This window comes from Leuresthes tenuis, unplaced genomic scaffold (genome assembly GCF_036924035.1).
Source record: "Leuresthes tenuis unplaced genomic scaffold, fLeuTen1.0.hap1 SCAF_23, whole genome shotgun sequence".
In the NCBI taxonomy this organism is placed as follows: domain Eukaryota; kingdom Metazoa; phylum Chordata; class Actinopteri; order Atheriniformes; family Atherinopsidae; genus Leuresthes; species Leuresthes tenuis.
Genome location: NW_027325377.1, coordinates 17,439,636 through 17,464,555, shown reverse-complemented (window position 1 = coordinate 17,464,555; position 24,920 = coordinate 17,439,636). Strand labels below are relative to the sequence as shown.

At 39.4% G+C, this 24,920-nt stretch overlaps 4 protein-coding genes across 7 annotated transcripts; 1 reads left to right on the top strand and 3 right to left on the bottom strand.

Annotated features, from left to right (window-relative positions):
• Positions 1-5,523: 5,523 nt before the first annotated feature.
• usp18 (ubiquitin specific peptidase 18) lies at positions 5,524-11,381 on the bottom strand. Its single transcript, XM_072377587.1, has 10 exons — positions 11,066-11,381; positions 9,999-10,095; positions 9,628-9,767; positions 9,479-9,558; positions 9,251-9,385; positions 8,995-9,090; positions 8,755-8,916; positions 8,557-8,688; positions 7,017-7,060; positions 5,524-6,085 (listed from the first exon to the last, which is right to left on the bottom strand). Exons 1-10 carry the CDS (start codon positions 11,073-11,075, stop codon positions 6,013-6,015), a joined length of 969 nt encoding a protein of 322 aa, XP_072233688.1. The 5' UTR covers positions 11,076-11,381; the 3' UTR covers positions 5,524-6,012.
• Positions 11,382-13,308: 1,927 nt separating this feature from the next.
• On the bottom strand, positions 13,309-16,238 carry pex26 (peroxisomal biogenesis factor 26). 2 transcript variants are annotated; one of them, XM_072377761.1, is made up of 5 exons: positions 15,879-16,238; positions 15,660-15,800; positions 14,732-15,057; positions 14,493-14,636; positions 13,309-14,388 (listed from the first exon to the last, which is right to left on the bottom strand). In XM_072377761.1, exons 1-5 carry the CDS (start codon positions 16,085-16,087, stop codon positions 14,276-14,278), a joined length of 933 nt encoding a protein of 310 aa, XP_072233862.1. In that variant the 5' UTR covers positions 16,088-16,238; the 3' UTR covers positions 13,309-14,275. The 2 variants fall into 2 exon arrangements, with proteins under 2 accessions (XP_072233862.1, XP_072233863.1); XM_072377762.1 differs by having other exon boundaries at positions 13,311-14,388; positions 14,493-14,633.
• Positions 16,239-16,313: 75 nt separating this feature from the next.
• Positions 16,314-18,058, top strand: llph (LLP homolog, long-term synaptic facilitation factor). 2 transcript variants are annotated; one of them, XM_072377123.1, is made up of 3 exons: positions 16,314-16,418; positions 16,914-17,136; positions 17,423-18,058. In XM_072377123.1, the coding sequence occupies exons 2-3, from the start codon at positions 16,926-16,928 to the stop codon at positions 17,584-17,586; spliced, it is 375 nt and encodes a 124-aa protein (XP_072233224.1). In that variant the 5' UTR covers positions 16,314-16,418; positions 16,914-16,925; the 3' UTR covers positions 17,587-18,058. The 2 variants fall into 2 exon arrangements, with proteins under 2 accessions (XP_072233224.1, XP_072233223.1); XM_072377122.1 differs by having other exon boundaries at positions 16,914-17,142.
• hcls1 (hematopoietic cell-specific Lyn substrate 1) lies at positions 18,049-24,315 on the bottom strand. Of its 2 annotated transcripts, XM_072377120.1 has the most exons (16): positions 24,205-24,315; positions 23,403-23,486; positions 23,241-23,314; positions 21,727-21,850; positions 21,518-21,628; positions 21,126-21,180; positions 20,916-21,026; positions 20,731-20,841; positions 20,531-20,641; positions 20,392-20,447; positions 19,599-19,668; positions 19,298-19,446; positions 19,027-19,203; positions 18,655-18,808; positions 18,511-18,579; positions 18,049-18,403 (listed from the first exon to the last, which is right to left on the bottom strand). In XM_072377120.1, the coding sequence occupies exons 2-16, from the start codon at positions 23,484-23,486 to the stop codon at positions 18,270-18,272; spliced, it is 1,590 nt and encodes a 529-aa protein (XP_072233221.1). In that variant the 5' UTR covers positions 24,205-24,315; the 3' UTR covers positions 18,049-18,269. The 2 variants fall into 2 exon arrangements, with proteins under 2 accessions (XP_072233221.1, XP_072233222.1); XM_072377121.1 differs by lacking the exons at positions 20,731-20,841; positions 20,916-21,026.
• Between the last annotated feature and the right edge of the window lie 605 nt (positions 24,316-24,920).

Genomic DNA, 24,920 nt, shown 5'->3' with positions numbered 1-24,920 from the left:
CAATGCTGGAAGTAATAATCTAAGAAATAACTGAGATGGAATATGTATCATTAGCTGCTAAACAGCAATGTCACTTGGCATTTTGAGTTAGATGAAAGCAGATCTTCCTCGACCTCAGATCTGCTCCAAACCAAGTCTGAACTACTCTGACTGGTTCCTAGAAAACTCAGCAGATGTTCTGTTTATTACAGTCAGACTGCCAAGAATCTCTGGGAGGACAACTGAACATGGGAAGAGAGAGGAAAACGTGCTAACTAGACTCCCCTTCACCCTCTGAGGAGACATTTTATGAACTCACTGGGGAAAGATAAGACTTCTTCCTCCATATGACTGTTCATACAATAGCAATCGCTGCAATATTTATAGAACAGTGTATGTGTTAAATGTCAAAAAATAGCTATAGTTTGGCTTAAATACTGGACATTTTTATTAAGCAGGATTTTCTTTTTATGGAGAATACATTTTCAGTTCAATCCTCCGTCTGCTTTATCTGATTTACCAATTTTTTTATATGAGAGGAAAAATTTAAGTCATGCAGCAGACATTTCCCTTCAGTTCTTGTTTGCTATTTACAAAAGCAGACTTCACCATGGTCACCAGGCCTGCATGTTAAGCAAAAAGGAACCATTTCCTATTTGAAACCTCATTATGTAACCAAAGAATAGCTGTGTGAGCTGGCCTGCCACCCCTGAAGCATCCAGAGATTTGCTGTTAAGATAGGTTATATAGGATCAGAGCAGTCATGATGGGGCTTGTTAAAGGGTCTCGGTTTTGACATTATTGGCAAAATGTTAATCTCCAAGGTATTTCTGTAAGTCCAGCCAATAAAAGAGAACTGAGAATAGACAGTGAAGAAATAGTTCCTTTTAAAGGCTATAAAAATCTAAAAATGAGACATGTAAATTTTGAATGAAAGAGGTTACTCCAAAGCTGCTGCAAAAACCAAATCACAGCAAGCTCTTTTAGCCAAAGAATTTCCAAAGCAGGAAGCATTTTGAGATCAATTTTTATCAAACCAAAAATACTGTGTCATAGCAAATGTATAATCACTATTTAAGTTGAGCGAATGCTATGATATACAGGTAGATTATCACGTAACATGTAAATGAACCCTGGCTGAAAGTGAGCTATGGAGATGGTCTTAATTAAATCAGACTTTAACAGATTTCCTCACCTAACTGTTAACTGAATTATTTTTTAATAGTTAGGATTAATTTACATCTTTGTCATTTTTCCACTGACAATCTAGGGATGACATGTTAAATAATGACTTCACATTCTCATTATTTCAATTAGTAATAATGCTATTGTTCTGCCTGTTGCAGTTGCTCTGGTCTTTCTTTGTATCTTTTTTAGTCTTTTTACTGTGCTTTTCTTTCCATAAAACATTTTTCTATTGCAGGCTTGGATGCTGTGCCTCTGGAGTGGTTTCTGCTGGTACATCTGACACTGGCCACAGAAGGAGCAAAACACAGAATAAATATGAGGAAGTTTAAAGCAATTCATCATTCAATCATCAAGGGCAATGTGACATTGCTGGCAGATACAACGAGCAAGCTTGGAGCCCTGATGACAAAAATGCTGTGTTTCGTGTTTCATCAAGACACGGTTGGTGGAAGATATTCTGGACTCTAAAGCTTCAACCACACAGCTTTTAGGCCATATGGGCAGACAGAGACTACAGACAGAGTAATAACTTGAAAGGAGGAGGCACTGCAGTGCTGGTTGATAATAGATAGTATCATTTTTTACATGTCTCTGTACCCTGGATATTGAACTGCCTGTGAGTTTCCATCCTATGTTGTCGACAGAGAAAGTTCATTCATGTTACCTACCGATGCTGCAAGCGACATAGTCAGCTCAGTTGTTGGCAAGTTGCAAACACAACACCCTCAGTGCATTGATGGTAACATTTGGAGATTTAACCATTAAACCATGTTCCTCTCTGCTATATTTCCAACTTTCCAACACTTTCTTTGAATTTATCTATTCATTTATCAATTTATTGTCAATCATCTATACTGCAAGAATGTACTTACCTTTTGAGAATTACTAAAGTGGTATTCACTTAAAATCAAACTAAAATGTTGATGAAAATACAATGCAATAATTAGCTAATCATATCAACCTTGTATTTAACTGAAAATTGTGAAAGAATCACATTTTGAAGCTGATACATTTTTTTAAATGCATGCACATTTTCAAGCTGGGATAGCAGCTTGTTTATCAATTTTTTTCCATGACTTCTTCTTTTAACAATACTCTGCAAGCATTCAGGAACTGAGAAGATCAGTTGCTGTTATTTTGAAAGTGAAATGTTTGATGCTGGATTTCAGATGCTCAGCAGTTCAGGGCCTTCTTTGTCGTACTTTATGTTTCAAATGCTCCAAGAGGTTTGAGTGAATGACTGGTCTGGACTTTACGCATGCCAGTTTAGCTTTTGGACTTTTAATATGGAGCCGTGCTGCTGTAATGCATGCATAACATGATTTAGTATTGTTGTGCATAAATAAGCAAGGCCTTTACTGGAAAGCACTTCATCTGGATGGCAGCACATGTTTCTCCATATATACATATATATTGCTCAATATCTATGGTGCCACGTGGTTCATCAGACTACAAGATAAGTTTCCTGTTTGCCTCAGTGCATTGTAAATTAGCTCAAATTATTAAACATTTATGGGTTTTTAGATGTTACAATTAAAAATCATGCGATGGGCTAAATTATCGTAGATATAAGATATTAACTGTTCACCTAAGAAAATTAATTTGTGGCCGGAATGTCATTAGTTCAGCAGGTGCTTGGTCACAACCCAAAGTATAAGACAGGTTGAAACTTAATTTTAAGTAAAAGCAGAAAACTCAGGAATGTGTCAAAATGATTGCAGTGCTCTTTGAAAAGACATTTTTGTACCAAATGTCATGGCCAAATATTTAAAAATAATAAGACAAGACTGCCACAGAGTCATGCCACTTGCATGGCCAAAAGTATATACAGAAGGACAAAAGGATTTGCCCTCTGTGTTTGTAAAAGGTTACCCAACAGGTCACAGTTTAACTCCAGTGCTTCCTTAGTTCCATGATAGGAAAGCATGTGGGCTACTATTGACAAGTGATATGACGTGGGGATCATTGTCAGACAGCGAGGCTGGAATATTCCTTAACCGGTGCATTTGAAAATAAATTAGGTCAGACACATGTGTTTATCTAAGCCTGTGAAATCAGCTGCTCACAAAAAAAGGGAAAATTTAAGAGCGTTCTCAAACAGCCAAAAGTCCACGCATCACAGTGGTGTGCTCACCTAGTAACTGGTAAACACACATCAACAATGACTAAAAAGCATCAACAAATGTCAATATATTGTGTGCCCTTATACTGTAAATCCAGAGGGACATCAGTGCTGCTGCCATAGTCGACATGCCCGCTGGGACTGTGCTCATACCACATATGTGTGTCAGTTGTGGTTTTACAGATTTAGTGTCAATCACTGTCACGACTGGAGAGACAATATGCCAAGACAATACAACATAAGGTGTCCTTGGCTGACAGGATAACATCTGACTAAGATAATCAGCACAACTGCAAATATTATGATTTCTCAAAAAGTTTTGAGTGACCACATCCAGGGGCCTGGGCTTAACCATACAATAGATTTAAAGACCTCACCCATTTGTGACATGATGTCCAGACGTTCAGTCAGACTTTAAATGCACAGCCTCAGGGTGAGCCGTCTATGTGCTACGGTTGCACTGTTAGCATCTGTGATGTGGCCGGTGTCATGCTGGTGCTAGACAGGTGCCCAACGAACATGTACTTCGCACGTGTCCTGAGAACATGCATAATTGATTAAAACCCTAGACAAGAAAGAATCAGCTCTTTGGAAATTAGAGGGTCAGTGTATTATATTCAGATTGTGATCAAATTTCACTTGACCTTCTTCACAATCAGGACAATCTTCCTGATGGAGCACATATACCAAATGTGACTTTTACACAAGCAGAGTACCACGATCGCGGTGAAAAGTTACTGAAAGCTGCATTTATAATGCTGAGGTGCTTTTAACATGCTTTTCCAACGCTCTCATACTCTACACTCCAACTCTGCTACATTTCAGAGATAAATAGACTTTTTACTGTACTACAAGTTACTGGCAGCTGAGCTGAATAGGTTGTTTTGTCAGTATGGATGACTGATAAATAAAATATGGTAACTTCTTTTAAATCAAGCTAACCAACAGTATATCAAATACTTAGGTATTTCATGTGGTGAAAGTGAAAATTCTTAACAGAAAAGCCTATTTTTGCGAATTGTATGCTTACGTTCTACATATTACGTCAATGGAGACGCAAGTTCTGATGTGTTGAGCTGTAGGCAGCTAAAGTTGAGCTGTTTCAAAGATTAACTATAGCTGAGTGCATACGCTGAAATTTGTTTTGATCATCTTAATCTAAAAGTTAGCCTCTGCCAAGAATGTGTAGTGAAATACAAAGCACAAGATTTCCATCTGATATGTCTTAAAGCACATGTTGAATGTGTCTTAGAATAAAACACCAGTAGTAAATCTACTTTATTATCATTATGAGAAAATACTGTTTCAGTTATTTTTCTTACTTTTACACTTATAATTGCAAAGCAAACTGTGGTGAAAATGTGAGCAAACCGCTGCCTTTTTACATATTCAATTGTTCATTAGCATCATTTGCAATATTTCTCGCCATTCTTTCACATCTCTTTCATGTTACGCGATTTCTCCATCATTAACATCGATTTGAATTAAATTATTTGAGGTCTTTTTTCCTGATTTAACAAATAAAACACTGCATGTAAATCCAAAATATTTAAGGTTTTGAAGTACATATCAATCATCTGTGGAGTAGGGACTGTTTTAAATGTTGGCGTTGTTTTAGTCAGGGGGCAAGTTATGATCTCAAGTGACAAGCACCGACCATCTCGGTGACCCTGACTTAGATCAAGGCAAACATCAATCAGTGCTCTGAGCACAGAACGCGAGAAGAAGATACCTCCTAAGACAGAAAAGGCTGCATGTGTGCGACAGCATGAAGATGACTAAGCATGAGGCCCACTGCCTCTGGCACTGTGCAGACATGTTCCATTCTGTCAGAGCTCTGCAGCATATAGGAACCATTTCACACGTCCTCTGTCTCTTGGCTTAATGAGTGGGAACTTTAGTGGCTCCGCTGACTGGTTGCAGCGAGCATTTACGCTCTTTGTCTGCAACTGCAATGTTTCACCTCTTTTCATTTGATGACGTACATACGTGAAGGACATGTTGCAACAGAAAACACGCCGTTTAACTCAATGAGATGAGTGGGCGGCCCATGTATGGAGGCTTTTTGCCCCATTGCAGTCGTCCTGGGTTTGATTCCGGCCTGTGGCCCTTTGCTGAATGTCTCTCTCTCTCTCTCTCTCTCTCTCTGCACTGTTTCCTGTCAAGCGACTTTTAAATAAAGGCCACAAGAGCCAACAAAACCTTTAAAAAAATAAAATAAAAAAATCAAGGTGTGTTATTTCAGATCAGTTATTTATTTGGGGTGACAAAGCAGGTTGTAAGAAAATGAATCAAATCAAAGCCGGTATGTTTGTTATTGATTCTTCTCCCAGAAAAACTTGAAAAGAAAATACTTCATGTTCTTCATGAATGACTTGTGCTCAGCATTAGTCATATTGCAGGTATTTCCCCCAAATGTCTAAGCTAAGCATTCTCCTGAAACCCACCCCCAGTGTCACTGAGTGTGTTCACAGCCTGTGTGGTCTGAGAGGGAAAACCTATCAGTCGTTGAGTATTGAACACCACCTACTGGTCACTGGCACAAATCACTGTGATAGTTCACATTCCCACTGAGCTCCATGAAATCAGGAAAATTATTCAATATACAACCTTTCAGCATGTACAGTTTAGATAAAAGAATTGGAATAAATATTTTCAAGAACAGAAAAGCTTTGATTTTCCTATGTTGCACCATCTCCCCTGCCGTTTTCAGATTTTTCCAGTCAGCCGGAGAATTCAGGCTGTCGTCCCTGCTCTTTAGTATTTCTTCTGTACATCAACATGTATGCTGTGTGCCTGCAAAAAAAAAAAAAAGAAAAGAAAAGAAAGTTGGGCCTCTCAAAGTTTGGGGAAGGTGAAAAGACTATTTCAATACACTAAACAGGAATATAAATTGAAACAATAATGCCCCGCTGTTCCAAAAAGCAGTCCGTTAAAAGACGAGGCGACATGACAGATGAGGCGGATTTCCTCTGTTTAGGAGTTCAAAAGTACAGTCACCTTTAGTCTTTCATCTTGGCCAAGGAGCAAACAATAACGCTTTGTCTAAAAGATCTAAAAACTGTTTCTCCAAGTAGGAGGATAAAAGCTGATGTCAGTGGGAGTCGAGATTTCAGGGCTTTGAATGTTATTAATAATATCTGTTCTAAACAGAATAAAATGGAAGTCACGTGGTTTTTGTTGAGACTTTTGTTTCAAATGCTTCTGATGGTGAAAGACAGTTTTACAAATGAGGCTGAACACAAAGAATTTGAGAAGAGATACAATTTGAACAGCTCTCTGTATTAAACTCAGAACGTCTTTCATTTCAGAGCGTGTTTTTCCAAATGTCCCTCCCAAAATTAAAGGAACAACTTGACATTTTCAGACACACTTAGATAGGAATGTGCAGCTGCGATCAGGATGTAGTTAGCTTAGCATAAAAAAGAGCGGGAATAGCTGGCTGGTCACATCCCAACATCAACATATTCATCAGAGCCACTACTACATGCATTTTTTTCCAGTTTGGAAAAACTACAGTTAAGGTTTACCTTATTTTGAGCCTTTATTATAAGACAGCTGCAGGTATTGCAGTATGTATATGTTCAGGATAAGGATTTAAAAGTGTTGGCAATATTCTCATCTCCAAGTAAAAAAGCCAACAATCATCGTGCCTAAAATTTTCCTTTGAAGGATTTTATAACCCTCAACGCAAAACAAGACAGATATGACAACTGATGCTAAATACCTGCAATCTCCTCCGTATGTTTTCTGCACTTCTTCCCAGGAGGCCTGTGTGTTTCAAACCAAATCAGAGATTAAATCAATCATTACTTGAATTTCCATGCAACTTTGGTAAAGTGCAACCCTTTTTCACAAAAAAAACCCGAGAATCTGGGCAAAATAAAATCCATGCACTGGTATGCAGATATGATAAACCCTGTGTGCTTATGAATATAGAAACAACAATTATGTCAGATGTCATTTATTTTGAAAACTATACACATTTTTGACTTACATTCAAAGGGACAGTAAATCTGCACCAGTGTGTTTCGCCACATTTTCTTTTAACAACATTCTGTAAGTGTTTAGGAACTGAGGAGACGGACAGCTTTACCTTTAACACTGATGTATTCTTAGTCATTTGACATTTTTTGCTGCTTAACAGACTAGGGCGTCATTCGTCATATTTTTCATTTCGTAATATGCAAGACATCCTCAGTAAGGAACAGGTCTGTACTCTGCTCTTTTACTATAGATCCATCCTGTTGTAATTCTGGCATTGTTTTGCTGAGATATAGCTCATAAAACCTGTTAACGTTAAGTTGTACCACCAAAACTAGTTGTTACTGGTTATACCCAACTAAATTGAGTTGTGGAGCATCTCCTTGTGTTTCTACCATGGAGTGACAGCTGAGAGGACACAGCACACAGTGCAACCAGCGTTGGCTGAGCAAGCAGAACATACTGTCTGGTCTTTTCACAGTGGCTATGCTCTAAGACAACTATAACACCCAAACCCCACAGAAATGAACAACAGATTAAGGGCTTAAAAGATATTTTACTGAATGGAAAAAAGTCATCCCCGGGCTGTTTAAGTTCTGGGTGCTGCTGGTCGAAATGCATCTTTAAATGAGCTTGAGCCAGGGAAAGGCAGCAGGGTTAATGGATCCTATTTGTATACTGTACATTTGTAGTTTGTAGATTTTTTTATGTAGTTTTTCTTTGTATAGCAGAGTTTTAACTTGCATTAATGGGTGCCGAACATTCCTGACCCCTTCTTGTAATTTCCCTACAGATCTGTTTCTGTTTTAAAGCAGTGCCACCTTTAAGTATTGGTTTTATACCTCGTCCTTCCAAACATAGATTTGTCTGAATTATCTGGTTCTTTGTGCTATTATCTATTGTAAAATATGAAATCCTTCAAATTTTTGCAATGTTAAGTCAAGAAATGTTATTCCTAAATTGTTTATGTAGTTGCTTGTGCAATCTTTAAAAAAGTGATGAATGTCTTTCCCACTTTTCCTTCTAAAAACCTCTCTGGGATCCTCTTTTTATATCCGATTATGTTACTAAACTGTTGCCAGTTTGCCTAATTGTTTCAACATTTGATGTGCTCTTTCTTGTACTGTTTTCAATTTGAAATCATTTTCAAACCACAAGAATATTCTTGGGACAGAGTTGTAACAAGTATCCCTCGCAGCGCAAGAGCTGTGTTCCTCTAATGGCTAAAGTGGAGTCTAAGATGGCAGAAATGACTGTGATGGTTTTTGTCTGACTGGACATACCTGTCGTACGTGGCTGTCATCTGCATAGTGCCAGTGCTCGTTCACCCTGTCACGGATGTAGGCAGTGTAGTGTCCACACATTGAGCTGCCAGAGTGCACTACTACTGCATACAAAGTGTACCTGCCGCCACTCTGGAAGGAGACAAAGTTTTACACAAAAGATCAAATATCCAGACACTAGATAGGAAACAGAGGTACCTGTTTTAAGTCAGCAGAGAATGCCTCCTTCGAAATTTCAGAGAAGTCAAAGGTTTCAGGGAAAGTAACGCCGCAGTCAAGTTTTCGGGTGAAACCTTGGATGTTCCGAAATCGTTTCAGGTGGATGCACAAGATACGAGGCAGGGTGCTGAGTCTGACACCCTGCAAAACAAATTACACAATCAAATTGATGACAAACGTTAGCAAATATTTCTGAGCAGCATTTAAATTGAGCTTCACCTGTCTGGACGGCATCTTGGTTTCACAATGAGGACAAAAGCAGCGGTTTATACCCGTCAACTCTTGGTGCTCAAAGAAGGAGGTCATGCAATCTTCCTGAAATGGTTCAGAGTTAGAGCAGAAACCCATGAGCAAGGGAAGCATGGGACTCTTAGAACATGGATATGTCTAAGTCTGATCTTGTCTTGAGTGAATATCCCCCAATTTTTGAAATTCCTACAGAAGAACACCCATCTGAAGTAAAAACAAACTGCACCAGAGAGTTGTGATCTTCCTTTATGTGTAGAGGCAGGCTGAGCAGGTAGCTGTTGTGAGTTTGGACACAGTTGCACTCCAAACACTGAAGGTATGTCTCCACTGAAATCTTATACAGATTCTGGATTTCAACAGCCTGGCAGAGACAGCAAATTATGCACAGATGTAAAGATTAATTTAAAAAAAAAAAAAAAAAAAAAAAAAAAAGTATTTGTGATTAATGACCAACCAGAACTTTGTCATCCATCTGCTGCTGCATCAAGTTCAGAATGGAGAGGAACACCTCGTCAGCATCGTGCTGAAAACTAACTGTAAAACAGCACTGTTAGAAGTTGTGATCAACATAAGAAATTTGCAGCGTGAGGTTGTGTCTCTTACGTCTAATGCAGTTTCTGTCCAGGCAGTGGAGGAAGTCACGATGCGGTGCAGGATGAGAGGAGTCGCCCCGCATGGCCACGAGAACTTTCTTTAGCTGCAGGGGAACGTTAAAACTGTCCATGCCAGCTGCAGCTTCCCACCTTGTGAAATTCCCAAACACTCATTAATCGTATTCTTTTAGCACCTGAGAGACACAGACTTGTTTCCAGACAGACAGAGCTGCACTTTTCAAATATTTGAAAGAGGTTTTATGAGGTCAAAGGCTCGCAGAACCCAACACGTGGGAAATGTTATCAAAATTATTGTGATTTCCACCACGTTGTTACGGTATTAGTACTTTATAAGGGGTTTTAAGTACTCAATTTGCTTACTTTACTAGTAGGTCAGCTAGTTCCCATGTAGCAGAGAAGGTCTGCAACAAAGTGTTCACACAGCAGGACAGATGGTCGTTGCGAAGGCCTCTCATTCCTGAGAAAGACCACCAGAAGTGTTAAATAGCACAATCTGTGATGCTTTTGGATTATGTAACAACAGCCAGGGTGACATCACAAAACTGCCATAGGACACAGAATGCAAAGGGCTACCACATGTAGAGCAGATTTTCTGTCTGTCCTGAGAAAAACGTTGTTAAATGCAAAACCAAACAGTAAAAAAAAAGTTTGCTAAGAAAAAACAGAGCAGTGTGTTGGGATAAACTGGGTTGTTACATGTCACAACATGTCAAAATTAATTCAGATCTTAATTCAGCCCTCATGCTGTAAAAGTTGCATTAGATGACTAACCCCCAGATCTCTATTATTCTTCTAGATCTTGGGGGAATTTGTGCCCTCATCCTTGTGGATTTTCCCCAAACAACAGGGACTAAATTAAAGGAATTGCACGGATATTGTAATTCTTAAAGGTTTGTGAGAGATCATTTTTGTCCTCTAGCAAACTTCTCTGTATAATAACTTTGAGAGACAAGAAAAAAATGGTCTTGTGTTAAATGCTGGGCTGGAAAATATAATTTACATGGGGCCTTTTGTGCTTGAGCTTCTGTTGGTGGTTTATCAAAGACTGCAATAAGAAATATTGAATATATTTTTTATTTTATTTTACATTTTATTACAACAGGGCACCATATCTTACTTAACAGGGCTCAGAGCTAGAAGGGGTATTCAGAACGTTGGGTAAAAGTTCTAATACCACATTTTGAATACATTGCTGTACATGTAAAGAGGGAAGTTAAGTACTCCACTGATCATACAACAAGTTATATTTTCCAAGATTAAAAAATCCTCAACACCAGCGCATCCTCGACCAATGCTTTATTTTATTTTTTAATGAAAGTGACCCAGTTATCAGATTACTCCAGAAAGGCGTATTCTTCAATATGCCGATACTTCAGTTTATGTGTGAACAGACAAACAGCATAAGGAGCAAACGCTCCAACACTTACCGAACCGCATATGAAACACCCTACAGAACCCAGAATACTGTGCAGACTCCTTCTTCTTCTTCTCCTCCTCTCCGGTTAATTTAGACACCTGTGGGTCCGCAGTCTGGTGGGAGACTCGTCCTCCTGTTTACTGAACCTGATTCTGTTAATAAGGGATGTTCGAATCAGCTGAGCTTCAGTTTCACTTTTATCTCACGAGGTTTCTGTTTGCTTTGCCGGAATAGAAACTTAACAGCTGACATGCGCAGACTAAAATCCAGCCTGTCATTGGACAAGTTAGTCCACAACAAAACAACGTAAAAACACAGTCATTTCCCAAACTGTTCTTGTGTCAGTAGTTGGATAAAAATGAGTGGGATGCACATTCCAGGTATATAATGAGGCCTTTTTTAATTTTATTTTGTCACCTAATACTACTTGCAGCTATGACTGCCCTATTGAAAACATGTCTCCAAATGTCAATTTAAATTATTTGTTCTTTTCAGGTTGAAAACCTGTTTCCGATTGTTCTGAAAAACAAATAGCAGCAAAATGTTCACCCTTTAGAAGGTGCCTGGAAACTTTACAGATCCAGTCTGCACTGGATCATACGTTTAAAGTTAAAGGTACAGTTACTAAGCTACCTGGGTGTGACCGAAAAAGAAAGTTACCAACAACTGCTGCCAGATTCCCAAGAAAACTGTGGGGGGTAAACCCCCAAGAGACTGGAAAAGCCTTGGGAAAAAAAAGAACTAATGAAAGTTTATTTGGACACAGTAAGGCTCACACTTCACACTTATCACAGTTTATGTTTTTCTCTCACAGTTTATGTTTTGATTGCTGCTATGTTCAGGCTTTGTCACAGTTTCAATTCAATTCAATTCAATTTTATTTATATAGCGTCAGATTACAACAATTGTCATCTCAGGCACTTAAGTAATATAGTCCAATTCAAGCCAATTGGAATTCAATTCATTGTAATCATAATCCAATTAATTCATATAGAGAGTTTATGTTTTGATAATTATGTTTTCAGGTTCTTTGTCATGTTTTTAGATTCTGTTCTTGTCATTTTTCTCCCCTGCCATCAGCTTCACTCATGTCACCTGTTTCATTACCATCAGCTGCACGTCATTCACTAATCACTCCACAGTATTTAGTCTCCTGGTTTCATTTCATTCATTGCAGAATTCTCACCTACCCTTGATGTCTTGCTCACAAAAGTTAAGGCTGGGTTCCTGCCGCATAGCCATAGTATTGTTTTGTCTTTTCAAAGTTAAGTATTTTTTGAGATCCGGCTCTGCTGCGCCTTTTGTTCTGGTTCCTGTTTGTGTGAATAAACCTTTTTTTGAATTCGAAGAACTGCATCTGTGTCCGAGCTCCTCCATCGATCCTGGCAACACTGAAGAGTTGCATGCTGGAATTCCAAGACGTAAATCAGAACTGACCAAAAAGTACAAAGAAAACTGTCGGGACTATGTGCAAAACCATCTGGGAAGGCCACAGTGGATTTGGGATGCCATTCTGTGAAGTGATAAAAACCAAAGCAGGGCTGTTTTTAAAATCATATTCTGGCTATGAATCTAATATGCAATGGGGTTTGAACAATTCTGCTCCCATCTGTAGCTTATAAACTATCACAAAAAAATGTATTGTATTAGCAGATGCATCATCAACAAGCAATAAAAATGGAAAAAAAAGGGCTGTTTTTGTGAGCTCGTGAAAGTTAGAGATATGTGGGTCTCACAAGACTGTTTCTCTGCAAAGATGAGCAAATGCAATGACCCTCCATTATAAATCAAACTACACTCAGTGTAAAAAGAAAAAAGTAGATGATCTCAAGTGTAACATCTACATTAGTTGTATGCAACATATACATGAATACAGTAGTAACATTAATCCAAAAACAGCACACCCTGAGTAAAAGATTTTGAATTTACTTTGCTGAATGCTTTTTCATTCAATCTAGAAAATGCTGCCTTTCTCTTTCCTTTCTTTAAGTGACTTTTCAGGTTAATCTTTCAGCGCTTAGGTTAGATAAGATTTCCAACCATTCTCACATGTGACACATTCTAAATGATCGGTGGTCATTAATCTGCAAAGTTCCTCTGAGCTCAAAAAGATTGGACTCCGAAAAAAAACTAAAAGCAAGTTCTCTTATTTTCTCTCCGATTGGTATTCAGCTACCTCTTACATTTTCCTGGTGATGCTTCAGAGGGGCGAGCTACCTAGTTTTGAAAGAAAGAGTTAATGTTGCTGAAGCATTGCTTGATCAGCATAAAACAAATGACACAACAGATAAGGACAACCTCAGAGGTACTTTAACTTTGACACATGAAAAGCAGTTTATTGATGAAACTTCTTGACGGGTTTCTGAGTGGAGTTACTTCTATTTTAGTAAAAGATCTAGGTACTTCTTCCATCACTTTACATGATCAAGTCTGACAACTCTACTGTAAAAACTGTCTCAATGAAAAGCTAAACAACAATATGGTGTCAAATCATCATTTCTGTGGTTAAATTATACTCTTATCAGCCTTTTTGAGGGGTTTTCTTTCTATAGTTACTGAGATAATCTCAAATTTCACAGTGACGTGTTTTTTTTACATCTATAAAACACAGACACATAAAAACCCAAAACCCCTCGCAGGCCTTCCATGGTTACTTTGTTTAAATTCATCCTGGCGACAGAGGAAAAGTAACAAACTGGCGAGTCTGTTTTTGGGTGAATCAAAGACAGCGTTTCATCCTGCAAGACTAAGCTCTCAAACTATTTAATTCCTTTTCCATAAATCTCAAAAAATCGAATTAAAACAGTCACAGACTTTGCACGTAACCCTCGCTGTCTTCCCACGAGGATACGTTCACTGGGACTCTTCCAAAGCTCATAGTTTATGTACGAATGCAATGCTGACTGGGGCTCCTGATTAAACAAAGTTGTAATCCTGGTGACATGGGTGTTGCCTGGATTTACAACCCCAAAAGATGTGAATTTATGGCAATTTATGGTTTGTCTGTTGACAACAAATTAATAGACTGCAGAGAATCTCAGCAACATCAAAAATCTGCATTTAAATTTTGCCTAAAAAGAAAGAAAATACTCATTTGGAGTAAGTTGTTCATTGGACTGATGTTTTATGGGCTTTTGGAGGTTAAAGACAACTTATTTTACAAATCGCAGACATGTGACCATAAAATCAAATGATTAAGCACGCTGTGTTTCCCGGTCTTTTATAGTCCTTTGCTGTCAGCAAGAGCCTGATAATACGGCGCAAACATGGCTCTCCACATCTGCTTGAGTAGCTGAAGAAGTTTGGAAATCCACATGAATGAAGATGGTTGAGCTGCGGACAAAACGCCGGTTAGAAAGGCCTCAATTTGCTTCCAATCAAACAGGTTTCTAAAAGACAGGTGATGATACTGGTATGACTAGAGCATTTCTTCCAACCTGGATCCAATCGGACAAAAAGCATGTAGAGGAGGACGGCCGCCAGAAAGACTCTCCGGAGAGGGAATGAGCCGGAGCCGGTCCTCAAGAATTTTCTGTATAAAAATCTGAGCATGGCTTGAAGTTTATGGCTTATAGAACCTGCTGAACACAATCAAAAAACATTTTGCCGTTAAAATTTCTACTTACGCAACTGTGTATAATGCTTTTATTAAGGAGGGCTGAGCTGAAATTAAGACCTTGAGCCGAAGCGGGACACACAGCGATCTCAGAGCCTGGACTGATCTCGGAGTTTAAAGCCGGTTCTTGATTTTCTCGTTCTTTGTCTTCCACGACACCCAGCGCCGTTTGTCTCTGATCTTCCGTGAACGCAGTGCTGCCGATCTCACCTGCAATCAGCTCCCGCGCCTCATCGGCCTGTCCAAGAGGCACGAGTACGTGGAGCAGATACAGCTCTGCGACTGTCCGGAAACCAGCCGTTCTGCAGTTTGAAGGGCAGTGTAACCAAACCCTGGCTGCCTCCTGCATCACAGCGGGTTCACCCACCTTGGAGTAAAGAAGTATGCTGCCGAAAAAATAAATAAAATCAATTCACACAGTATTTCATGTTTTTTTCCAAGCAAAAATGCTCGGCACAGTCTCATTTTAGCATGTCATATTTGCAGGTTTCCTGCTTTTCTCATGGATGACAGCAAGTTAATCATCATGGATTTGAATTGATAATCACATTAAAACAAGAAATTTGTCATAATCCTTGTTATGACCGTACTTATTTCAGCAAGACAATACCAAACACATTATGCATGTATTACAGCAGCATGGCTCCATAGGTGCTAAACTGGTCTGCCTGCAATCCAGATCTGTTTAGCAACAAAAAAAGAATCTGAACTGTTAAGCAGCTGAAATATAAAATATGTCCCTCATATCACAAACGATGTGTTGCAGGCATTAAATTAAAAGGTCTAATTCTGAACATTCAATGTGTTGTTTATGGACTCTTTTCAATTAAATGTGGGGTTTATGTTATCTGGAAACTCCTGCAGGTTGTCATAACTACAATTTTGGGGTTGTCTTGCCCACAAACTGTCCACAGTCTTAACGTATTCTATAAAAATTAAGTGACTTAAATGAATAAATGAAAGCATTCACAGTCTGAGCTCTCCTCACCACAGCTGCATTATTTTAGCTGGTATGTTTTCCAGGCGCTCATAATGCTGCAGCACCCAGGAGAGGACGCCATGCCACCGATTCAGCTCCGCCAGTGCCTGAATCCCCAAGATGCAGAAACCAGCCTTTACCTCTCCGTGTCTGCACGAACAAAACACAGAAACTCAACATCCTCAACGCGTGACGATAAAAATTTTTTTTAAAAAGTGCAGACCTCACCTGTTGTCTTCTGGCTCCATGCTCGAGAAACTCTGCAGACCTCTGTCGCAGGTATCAAAAGCCGCCTGGAAATCTCTGTGGACCATCATCTGCTCTGCGGCCAAGTCCAACATGTTGCGTGTCTGTGAAGACGTTAAGGACGGCGGGGAGCTGCAGACCGAACCGAGGCTGCGAGCTGAGGGAGTCTGGCTGGTTGAGCTGATGCTCATGACAAATTTAAGACCCCACTCAAAAGAAAAAAAAAAACTTACGACCTGATTCACTCTGATCTAATTAAATGACAGCCCTCGGCTAAATAAGTGTGTAAAATAGCTTAATAAAGGTACAGCACTCTCCACATTTTGTTTATAGTCTGAAATCCATGGCGCTTCCTGGATTCAGCTCACTGACCAATCAGATGTTATCCTCTTCAGTTTACCCAAAGCACCCAATCCAGTTACACCATCTTGCAACTGCGTCATAATTTTTTTTCCCATCTTGTAAACACGTGTACGGAGCTGTCGGTGTGTGTTTCTGTCGCAACCTAGAACATCGAAGCAGGTAACATAAGCTAGTTGACGTTAAACTACATTTTTCTTTTATGGTGTGAAATATCTTTCACAACTCTATTAGTTTATCCTGCAAGGGGTGCGAGCTGTGATGTAGTTTTGCAACTGTCGCGGTTTGATAGCTTAACAGTTAGCGGTTAGCTCGCTGTGATACCTTCTTTAATGGGTTTAACAAGAAAATGTCTCATTTTTTAAGTTAAACGAGTATGGACATTTTTTAACTCTTATTCTGTTGATGTGCGTGCTATAACTGATTATTTAAACATGTTACTTATGTTTCACCAGACTTGTTATTTAGCTTAGCAAAGACCATTTGTCAAAAGCCTGGCACGAGAAAAAGGTGCACTTACAATCAGGGCACTATTTTCAAGGCCAGTTGTGACCGAACCATTCTTACATAAATCCTCTTAATCACAACATGGTAAGGTTCCTAAAAATAAAATTAAAAAAAAATAGCTCTGGAGTTTTTTTTTGTTTGTTTTTACAGAGCATCCTCAAAATGGCTAAAAGCCTCAGGAGCAAATGGAAGCGAAAGATGCGGGCGGAGAAGAGGAAGAAAAATGCCCCCAAGGAGCTGGCTCGACTCAAACAAGCTCTGAGTCTGGACAAGAAGGGAGAGGCTGACATGACCGACCTGCAGGAGATCGCCACAGTTGTGCCAGCTGACAAGATGAAGAAGCAGACAGATGTCCAAATGGCAGAAGCAGAGGGTGATGGTGAGAGAGAGATTAATGGTTATTTTTCACAAGTTCCTCTGGATTTTAATGAATAAGGGGCAAGTAATTACAAGTCACAATGTTTAAATCACACCTGGAGCTACTGAGTGCTGCAACATCTTTAAAGCCCCAACATTGAAGTTGCATGCTCGTAGCTCAGTGATTGGTTTGTGTGAAAGTGGCATCGGAGTCTAACAAGCTTTCCTTTTTAATGTGGGACAAAATGTGTGTGTTATTTTAGTCTTTCTCAATGGGTTAATCCAACGCTCCTGTGTTTTAGATGGAAAGATGGACTTGGATAAGATGCGCAACAAGAAAACCCTTTTGGATGAGCACGGACAGTATCCTGCATGGATGGGACAACGACAGGCCAAGAAGTTGAAAGGCAAACGGATGACAAAGAAAAGTGGCAAGGGCAAGAAGAAGAAGGGTATTGCGTGGTAAATCGGAGAAACCAAGCATTTATGCTTTGTCTCAAAGACTTTATATGCAGAAATACTGCATTAAGTGTCAACTCTCTGCTGCTGAACCTTTTTCAGTGGATTGTAAGATTCAAGGTTGATCCACGGAGCCGGACATTTTTTAAAAGTTCACTGAGGAAAATAGTTTCTTCCTATTCAGAGCAGGTCTTATGAACATAAGACTTGTGTAAGGCGTGTCGGAAATGGCAATTTTGTTCCGATGATTTTCTGTTATGGGATGTTGTCTTTATCTCTTTTCTTACCTTTCAAGTTGTGTGTGATTACATGTTTTACAACATTTCCACAGAGCAAATATCCAACTAATCTTCTTTGAGAAGACTGTATCACAACATATAGTAGATACAGTTTGCTTGGAATCGTTCATTAAGATATCAGAATTTTGTCAAATGATAAGGGTGATTAAAAATAAGTCGTACAAACAATATTTGTTCAAATGTTTTATTGTCTGTAATCAGTTCGCTGCAGTTAAAGGTTGTTGCTTTTTGCATCTTCGTATCCTCATAAACATACATGGTGCAAGATTCAAATGAGCTTAAATTTAGCTGTGATTTGTTCTATAAATACAGAGCTGAATAGCTTCCTTATGTTTAACTAAGAAACCTGAGGTTGCTTAAATGAAGCGCGCTCAAAATGAGTTGTTGCTCTCTACATCAGCTTGACGTAAGCGGCTGGGAAAAGACCAGTGCGTCCGTTACATTGTCCCTTCCACCAGCCTTCGTCAATCATCTGTATGTTCACGATGATATCATCCGGATTGAAGGAGATCTCATCATCCGCCTCTGTGTGAAAAGATACAAGATGAATGAGATGACATAATTTAAAAACAATTCGTGTCCCGGTGTATTTCCCACGAAGAACACATTCTCACAGTACAGAAGGGTCTTACCTCCCTGATAGTCGTAAATTGCAATTGCGCACTGACCACGTGAAAGGTCCTCATAATCATTATCATTTTCTGCAAAAGAAAAAGAAAGATTAAAGTATAAAAAGGTGAAAGGCTTCCAAGTTAACTGGTGGCTTCACTCGTTACCTGTTGACACAGGAGGAGGTTCGGCGACATCCTGGTAATCTCCCTCAACCTCATCCACCTCTGCCGACCTGTCAGGCAAAGGCGGGGTATCCGGCTCAAAGAGTTCATCTGAGCGTGGAGGCAAAGCTGGGGGTTGCTCGTATTCTGGTTCCCCCTGAAATTGATATCCAATTATTATTTTCAAGATCAGAAATATATATATATTTTCAGAAATGATGTTAGTATCTTAAGAGTTTTGTAAAGATACTTTACTTGGAGTTGAATGCAGTGGAAAGGGATATTGGTTTTGGCATTCTCAAACATCTTCCCAACACATGAATGGATTATGCCATTATTTGGTACATCTGAAGTTAAGTGATGGTTCTGTCTCACCTCTGGCTCTGGCTCTGGCTCTAGCTCTGGCTCTGGCTCTGGCTCTGGCTCTGGCTCTGGCGTCTCTTGTATCTCTGGCATGTGGTGGTGGGTTTCAAGTGCTGGCATGTCATACAATGGACCCTCATCTTCCTCAACTGGTGGAGTATGAAGTTCCTCTTGTCTGCTGTTCTGCTCCTTAAGTAAGCAACAAAAATGCACCATCACCACCCATTTGTGTGCTGGGAACAACTCATCTCTTCCTACAGATTTACTATGTAATGGGCGTTACCTCCTGTCTGCGTTTGGCCTCCTCCCGCTCTCTGCTCTCTCTGGCCTGTCTTCTTGCTCTCTCTTCTTCTACTTTCTTCCTGTTCTCTTCATCTGAAGCCTTGGCTATGCTCTCAAAACGGGCCTTGAGTTTCCCGGCACCTGAGCTTGCTGCAGAAAATGGACAAAAATGAAAATGCAAGCACACTCGCAATGACATCTGATGTTTTCCTATGAAGAATGATTAAAATAGCTGTGGGTTTAAATGTTCGGCAGACAGATGACAGAGTTCTTGAGTGTGTTGAGGGATGAAATGAACTTACAGGCTTCCAGCGGTTGTGTCTTTTCATAAGCAGAGGTTGGGGAGTCCATGTCTGAGAAGCCTGCCGCACTCTAGGGATCAATAAGGTTGAGGGAGATTTATTCACAGTATTTGAAAAAGCCAAAACACATGACAATTTTCAATAGTGATTTGGGCTCAAAAGAATTCCTAAATATATTAGATTAACTGAATGGCAGAAGATGAATCTAAATTTACAACTGAATGTTGGTGCTGCAGGAATTTACTGCTCTCTGGGTGCCGGAGATGGAAAATGTAATGGCCATAATACAGCTATAATTAAGCACATCTGTCACTGGTGCCAGATATGCTGTAAGCTTGACCCGAGCCTCAGCCAAACCACATACTGCGCTATGCAGAGGTTTAGTCAAATGAGCGGCACACAAATGTTTGCACTTAACCAAAATGAGCGCGTTATTGTTGTTTTGAACGTGGGGAAAAAGGAAAAGCTCTCAGGTAACATTTAAGGAAAAACCAGGTGATGTCAATTTCAAATTTGAATGCATAATTTTATATAACAGATGTAAATTAGCACTCCCACTAAAATCTGGCATGTGTTTTTGTACTGATGTTCATTCATTTGCATACTTTCAACCCATTAAACAATAACATACTGCATGTTAATGTGCGTCTATTCCCTAAGACAGCTTTATCCAGTTTTTCCATTTAATCTCCTTTCTTCTGTGCATCGTATTTGATTTTTTGCATTTTTTTAATTGCAGATTAAACAATTATTCACATGAAAATAATGAAACAGTTTCCTCCTTCATGCTCACCTTATCCATTCGGTCTTTCTGTACTCCGTAACGACCACCGAAACCTGCTGAATAATCTGAACAGCGGTACATTTGATCAGAATGATGAAGTCCTCTGATGTTTCAGGTTCTACATGCAGTATGTGAGGCTTTTGCTCACCTTTTTGTGACTGATGTTTCTCTGTCTCGCCTTTATAATCGTACCCCAGAGCCGCTTTATCCACCTTCTCCTTCTCAACGCCAAACTTCCCTCCAAATCCTTTTGAGTAATCTGAATGTGACCGATGAAACAGAAAGGAATAAAACAACTGGCTGTCAGGAAGTTATTCAGAGCTAATAAAAGCTTCAAGATCAACTCACCTTTCTGTGACTGGTGCTTCTCTGTTTCTCCTTTATAGTCGTAGCCTACAGCAGCTTTGTCCACCTTCTCCTTTTCCACCCCGTACTTCCCTCCAAAACCCTTGGCATAGTCTGAAAATAAAGCCAAATGCAAAATAAAGCACATACCAGCGTCAAAACTGTCCATTTCTACAACTTTCACTCACCTTTTTGCGACTGATGCTTCTCTGTTTCGCCTTTATAGTCGTAACCTAAAGCCGCCTTGTCGACTTTTTCCTTTTCAACACCATACTTTCCTCCGAATCCCTTTGAGTAGTCTAAAACGGTGGGGAAAAACTTTAATGAGAGCCTCTGCTAGGTAGCAACCTCTTAAAAAAATTTAAAAAAGCCCGTTAATAACTGAACATTGGACCAACCTTTCTGAGAGGTATGTTGCTGCACTTCTCCTTTGTATTCAAAGCCCATGGCGGACTGCACAAACAACATGGAGGTTTTATTTAACCATACTCATAGACATCAAATGTTACCTTTATGACACTTTCATCCAATGCAGATTTTTTTCATTTTTACGTTTGTTCTCCAGTTTTGCTTCATATTAAGAGACACTTGTCTGCATCTCCTTAATTTGATTTAATGGCTCTGTAATTATATAGTTAGATACTGATTTGACAAGATGAAATATAAATCAATTCACAGCTCTGCGAACAACTAATATTCACCAATCAAGGCAAAATGTCTTTAATGTCCTTTCTTTTATTTTTCTAATGAATGCTGCTTTAACTGAAAGGCACTTCCTTTGAGCTCTCACCTTATCAACACGGTCTTTTTGAACGCCAAACTTCCCACCAAATCCCTTTGCCACGTCTGTCTGGGAAGAGTGCTGCTTAACTTGTGCCACATAGTCGTGACCCACAGCCACCTGGACAGCAGATACAGATCAATTGTTTAAGCAGGAGATACAATGCAGAAGATAAAATACAGAAAAGTAAATAAGAAGAGCTTATCATCGTGTCTAACCTTGTCCATCCGGTCCTTCTCCACTCCAAACTTCCCTCCATAACCGTACGATGCTTTGGGAGTCTGCTCCTTCTGCTTAACCTGCTCGTGCTCCACAGCCACCTTGTTTCTGAGCTCAGCAACACTGCAGCCATCAAACACATGGACACTGAAAAGGCTGCGCTCAATGTGCACCTGGACACACACAGGTGAGTAATATAGGCTAAAATAAAACCAGCAACACCTAAGATGCATGTAGTAACCCAGGTTAAGGAAAGGCCATTTTATTCACACAGTTAAAAAAGACATTTAAAGGATAAAAGGGGTCGTAAACAGGATGCAGCAGAAAGTACCTGCTAATACCGTGCTAAATCATTGAAACAATAGTGATGATTGGAAGATGTCACAAATAAACAGAATAAAGGTCAGACATTCTAGCTGTTTCCTAAGCCAAACCAAACTAACATCTGGCACATAATCAAAAGCATCAAATTGTCAAATCAGGGAGAACTGGACCAACAAACAGTATTTTGCCCCATAAAAATGGTCAAAGTGAAGCCGGCGAGGGCGAATCAAAGGTTTAGCGGGTTAGCCGTCTGTCAGCAAGATTAAATTAAAAACTACCTGGTCCAACTTTGTGAAACTTGCTGGAGAGGCAGAGCCTGAACAAACGTAGAACTCATTAAATCATGTTGCTGATCAGTTCCTTGAACATCGTGAGATACCAAACTGTTGCTTCCTGTGTCTCTCTCTAATTGATCCATTTTAATAATGTGACGTCTTAACCTGTGCGCGAACATTTCCGTAGAATAACATGTTAACATGCATTTATTAACCTGTGTTTTTACTTTTAAATAGATTTATTTCTGAAAGAAATATATCTTTGGTAAGAAGTATACTAATTCACTATTTTAAATGTGTCACGTGTGTTTCAGGGAATGACCACGCTCTTCTACACAGTAAACACAGTTGTGAATGGGCTCTCAAAGTTAGCGTTCATACTTGGTATAAATCAGATATCAGAATAACGCTTTTTAATTAATGCTATGAAAAGTTTAACAACTTACCTATTCTTCAGGGATAAGTTACAATTACAATTGTTAAGAAGCTCTTGATAAATTGATTTGGGTACAGATACTCTGATGGTGGTTGACTGATGCATTACACAAACTAAATGACTTCTAAAAAACATCAGGAGAAACATCAGCAATAACCTAGAAAGTTACAAAATGTTCATTAATAAGCATTGTTGAGAACCACGACCAGTGGTGCCAGATAGAGATTTCAAAATCTGTGAGCAATCTAGTTCTATTTCAACTGTCTGGATGTCTAAATGTACATCTTACCAGGTCAGCAGTGGTTTAAATCTCATTGTCACTGTCATCATCTTACATTACCCATATTTGGCGACACTTGCTGCTTGACAGCCTGTGTTCTGCTCTCACTTCCTCTTCCTGTTGCTACACAGCACCCACTATAACCTGCGTTTGTCCTCCTTGTCTAAACAGTCATTATTTGCAAAAACATCTCTTTACCTGATGTGCTCTTTGCGTCCGGAGCCCTCGATGGTTTTGGCCCCCCACCTCTGCTCCTGCTCTGAAACGTCATTCTGAAACACAAGAACCAGGCAGGGTTGACTGAGGAGCACCCCTCCAAACACAAATAAAGTCGTACACGCACCAGGAAGTATTCAGTACCTCAAAGTCAGGGTCTGTCTCCCAGTCGTCCCCCTCTCCCGCCACCTTCATGCTCACATTGTGGCCCACCACTGACTTCCACATCTAGGGAGATAAAACACACTGAGCTAGGATGGAATAAACACTTTGATTATTGATATCATTGTGTGGTCACAAAGAGATCCTTGTGCACAAAGGATCTTCTTTTTTTTTTTTTACCTCCCAAGACTAAAATAAACCTCTACAATAGCTCGCTATGACCAGCTTTTGCTGAAGTCCCAAAAAGGAAGTTGTTGTCAGCATGAAACTTTATTTCCCCACAGCTAAACACAGTTTCAGGCCTCGCTTTAGAAAACATGACAGAGTATCTTAACATTTTATACGAGGAAATTAACTTCTAAAGCTGATAACATCAAGCTGAGGTTCAGGCCTTCCCTGAAATAAATCTTCTATAGAATTAATGCCAGTTTAAGTGTCGATAATTCATCTTAACAACGTTTACATCATCTTTGTCTCAAGTGGTAGTTGTGGGCTTTTAATTACAGAAGCAATAATACCAGACATACTCTAATCAATGGTTAAATATCCCTTGCGTTAACCAGCTTGTTGCATTGCTTTATCTCATTTTAATAGATTAATAGATAATGCTTATCTTGTGTCAAAATAGTCAGTCAACAAGCATTCATACTTAAGAGTTAATGCATAGTAATGTATACTTCCTCTGACTACAGATACTTCCTTAATTGAATATAAAGATTAATAAAGTGAAAACAAACGCAGCCCCGTTTGTAAGTAAGTTTAGATGGAAAACCCATCATATTACCTTTCAACTGATGCGTAGAATATCTGTATGTTAGAGGATATCACAGCAAAAGTGTCTTTGAAACGCCTCACAAGTTGTGACAGCCTGATGAGCGCCGCGTGAACGCGCATTCCGTACACGTGGACGCGCGTTGGCGTACATGAGAATATGATCTAATGAGTAATAGAAGACAATGGCTTTGCTGTTGATTTGGTATAGACGCATACAAAATATGTACATGCATTTACATGTTTTTTTTTTAAATGAAAAGAAAAGAAAAAAGATGTCGCATTCACGTGCCCTCGGAAATCTAAGCAGAAACGAGTGGACCACGTGGTTTCAGAAAAAAATTAGAATCTGTAATTTAATCGTGAGCTCTCACTGTTCTTTACAATTGATTACTTTTGACACCGTGTACGCCCAGAAGCTGAATGCAGAAAGGCTTTGGTTTAGTCTGTTGTAGTGTGATTACAACACATGGGGGCAGACTTGCACCGGAGACGGTGCTTAGTGTCCATGCAAAAAAAAAAAGAAAAAAATATTGTCATAAATTAGTTTTAATAGGTTTCATTTTCTTTCTTGCAAGCATTTCATATTTTTTTCACCCCATATCCATTCAAGTGTTGAGTGAAAGAAAAAGTATCACATATTTATGATATACAACTCAATTATATTCAAAGCATTTTTTGTTATACTGGTTTTAACCTTTGGCTATGATCACTAAATCAGTCGTTATT

What these genes read in the sequence shown, in the direction of transcription:
- usp18 (XM_072377587.1), bottom strand. An exon ending in AGATGGATGACAAAGTTCTG is followed by an intron (nt 9,386 to 9,478) that starts GTTGGTCATTAA and finishes TGTCTCTGCCAG; the next exon opens with GCTGTTGAAATCCAGAATCT. An exon ending in ATGACAGCCACGTACGACAG is followed by an intron (nt 7,061 to 8,556) that starts GTATGTCCAGTC and finishes TGAAACACACAG; the next exon opens with GCCTCCTGGGAAGAAGTGCA.
- pex26 (XM_072377761.1), bottom strand. Translation starts at nt 16,087, where the DNA reads ATGAGCATCAGCTCAACCAGCCAGACTCCCTCAGCTCGCAGCCTCGGT. An exon ending in ATGGAGCCAGAAGACAACAG is followed by an intron (nt 15,801 to 15,878) that starts GTGAGGTCTGCA and finishes TTGTTCGTGCAG; the next exon opens with ACACGGAGAGGTAAAGGCTG. An exon ending in TTTTGTCCGATTGGATCCAG is followed by an intron (nt 14,389 to 14,492) that starts GTTGGAAGAAAT and finishes TTTTGTCCGCAG; the next exon opens with CTCAACCATCTTCATTCATG.
- llph (XM_072377122.1), top strand. Translation starts at nt 16,926, where the DNA reads ATGGCTAAAAGCCTCAGGAGCAAATGGAAGCGAAAGATGCGGGCGGAG. An exon ending in GGCAGAAGCAGAGGGTGATG is followed by an intron (nt 17,143 to 17,422) that starts GTGAGAGAGAGA and finishes CCTGTGTTTTAG; the next exon opens with ATGGAAAGATGGACTTGGAT.
- hcls1 (XM_072377120.1), bottom strand. Translation starts at nt 23,486, where the DNA reads ATGTGGAAGTCAGTGGTGGGCCACAATGTGAGCATGAAGGTGGCGGGA. An exon ending in GCAACATACCTCTCAGAAAG is followed by an intron (nt 21,027 to 21,125) that starts GTTGGTCCAATG and finishes CCACCGTTTTAG; the next exon opens with ACTACTCAAAGGGATTCGGA. An exon ending in AATTTACGACTATCAGGGAG is followed by an intron (nt 18,404 to 18,510) that starts GTAAGACCCTTC and finishes CTTTTCACACAG; the next exon opens with AGGCGGATGATGAGATCTCC.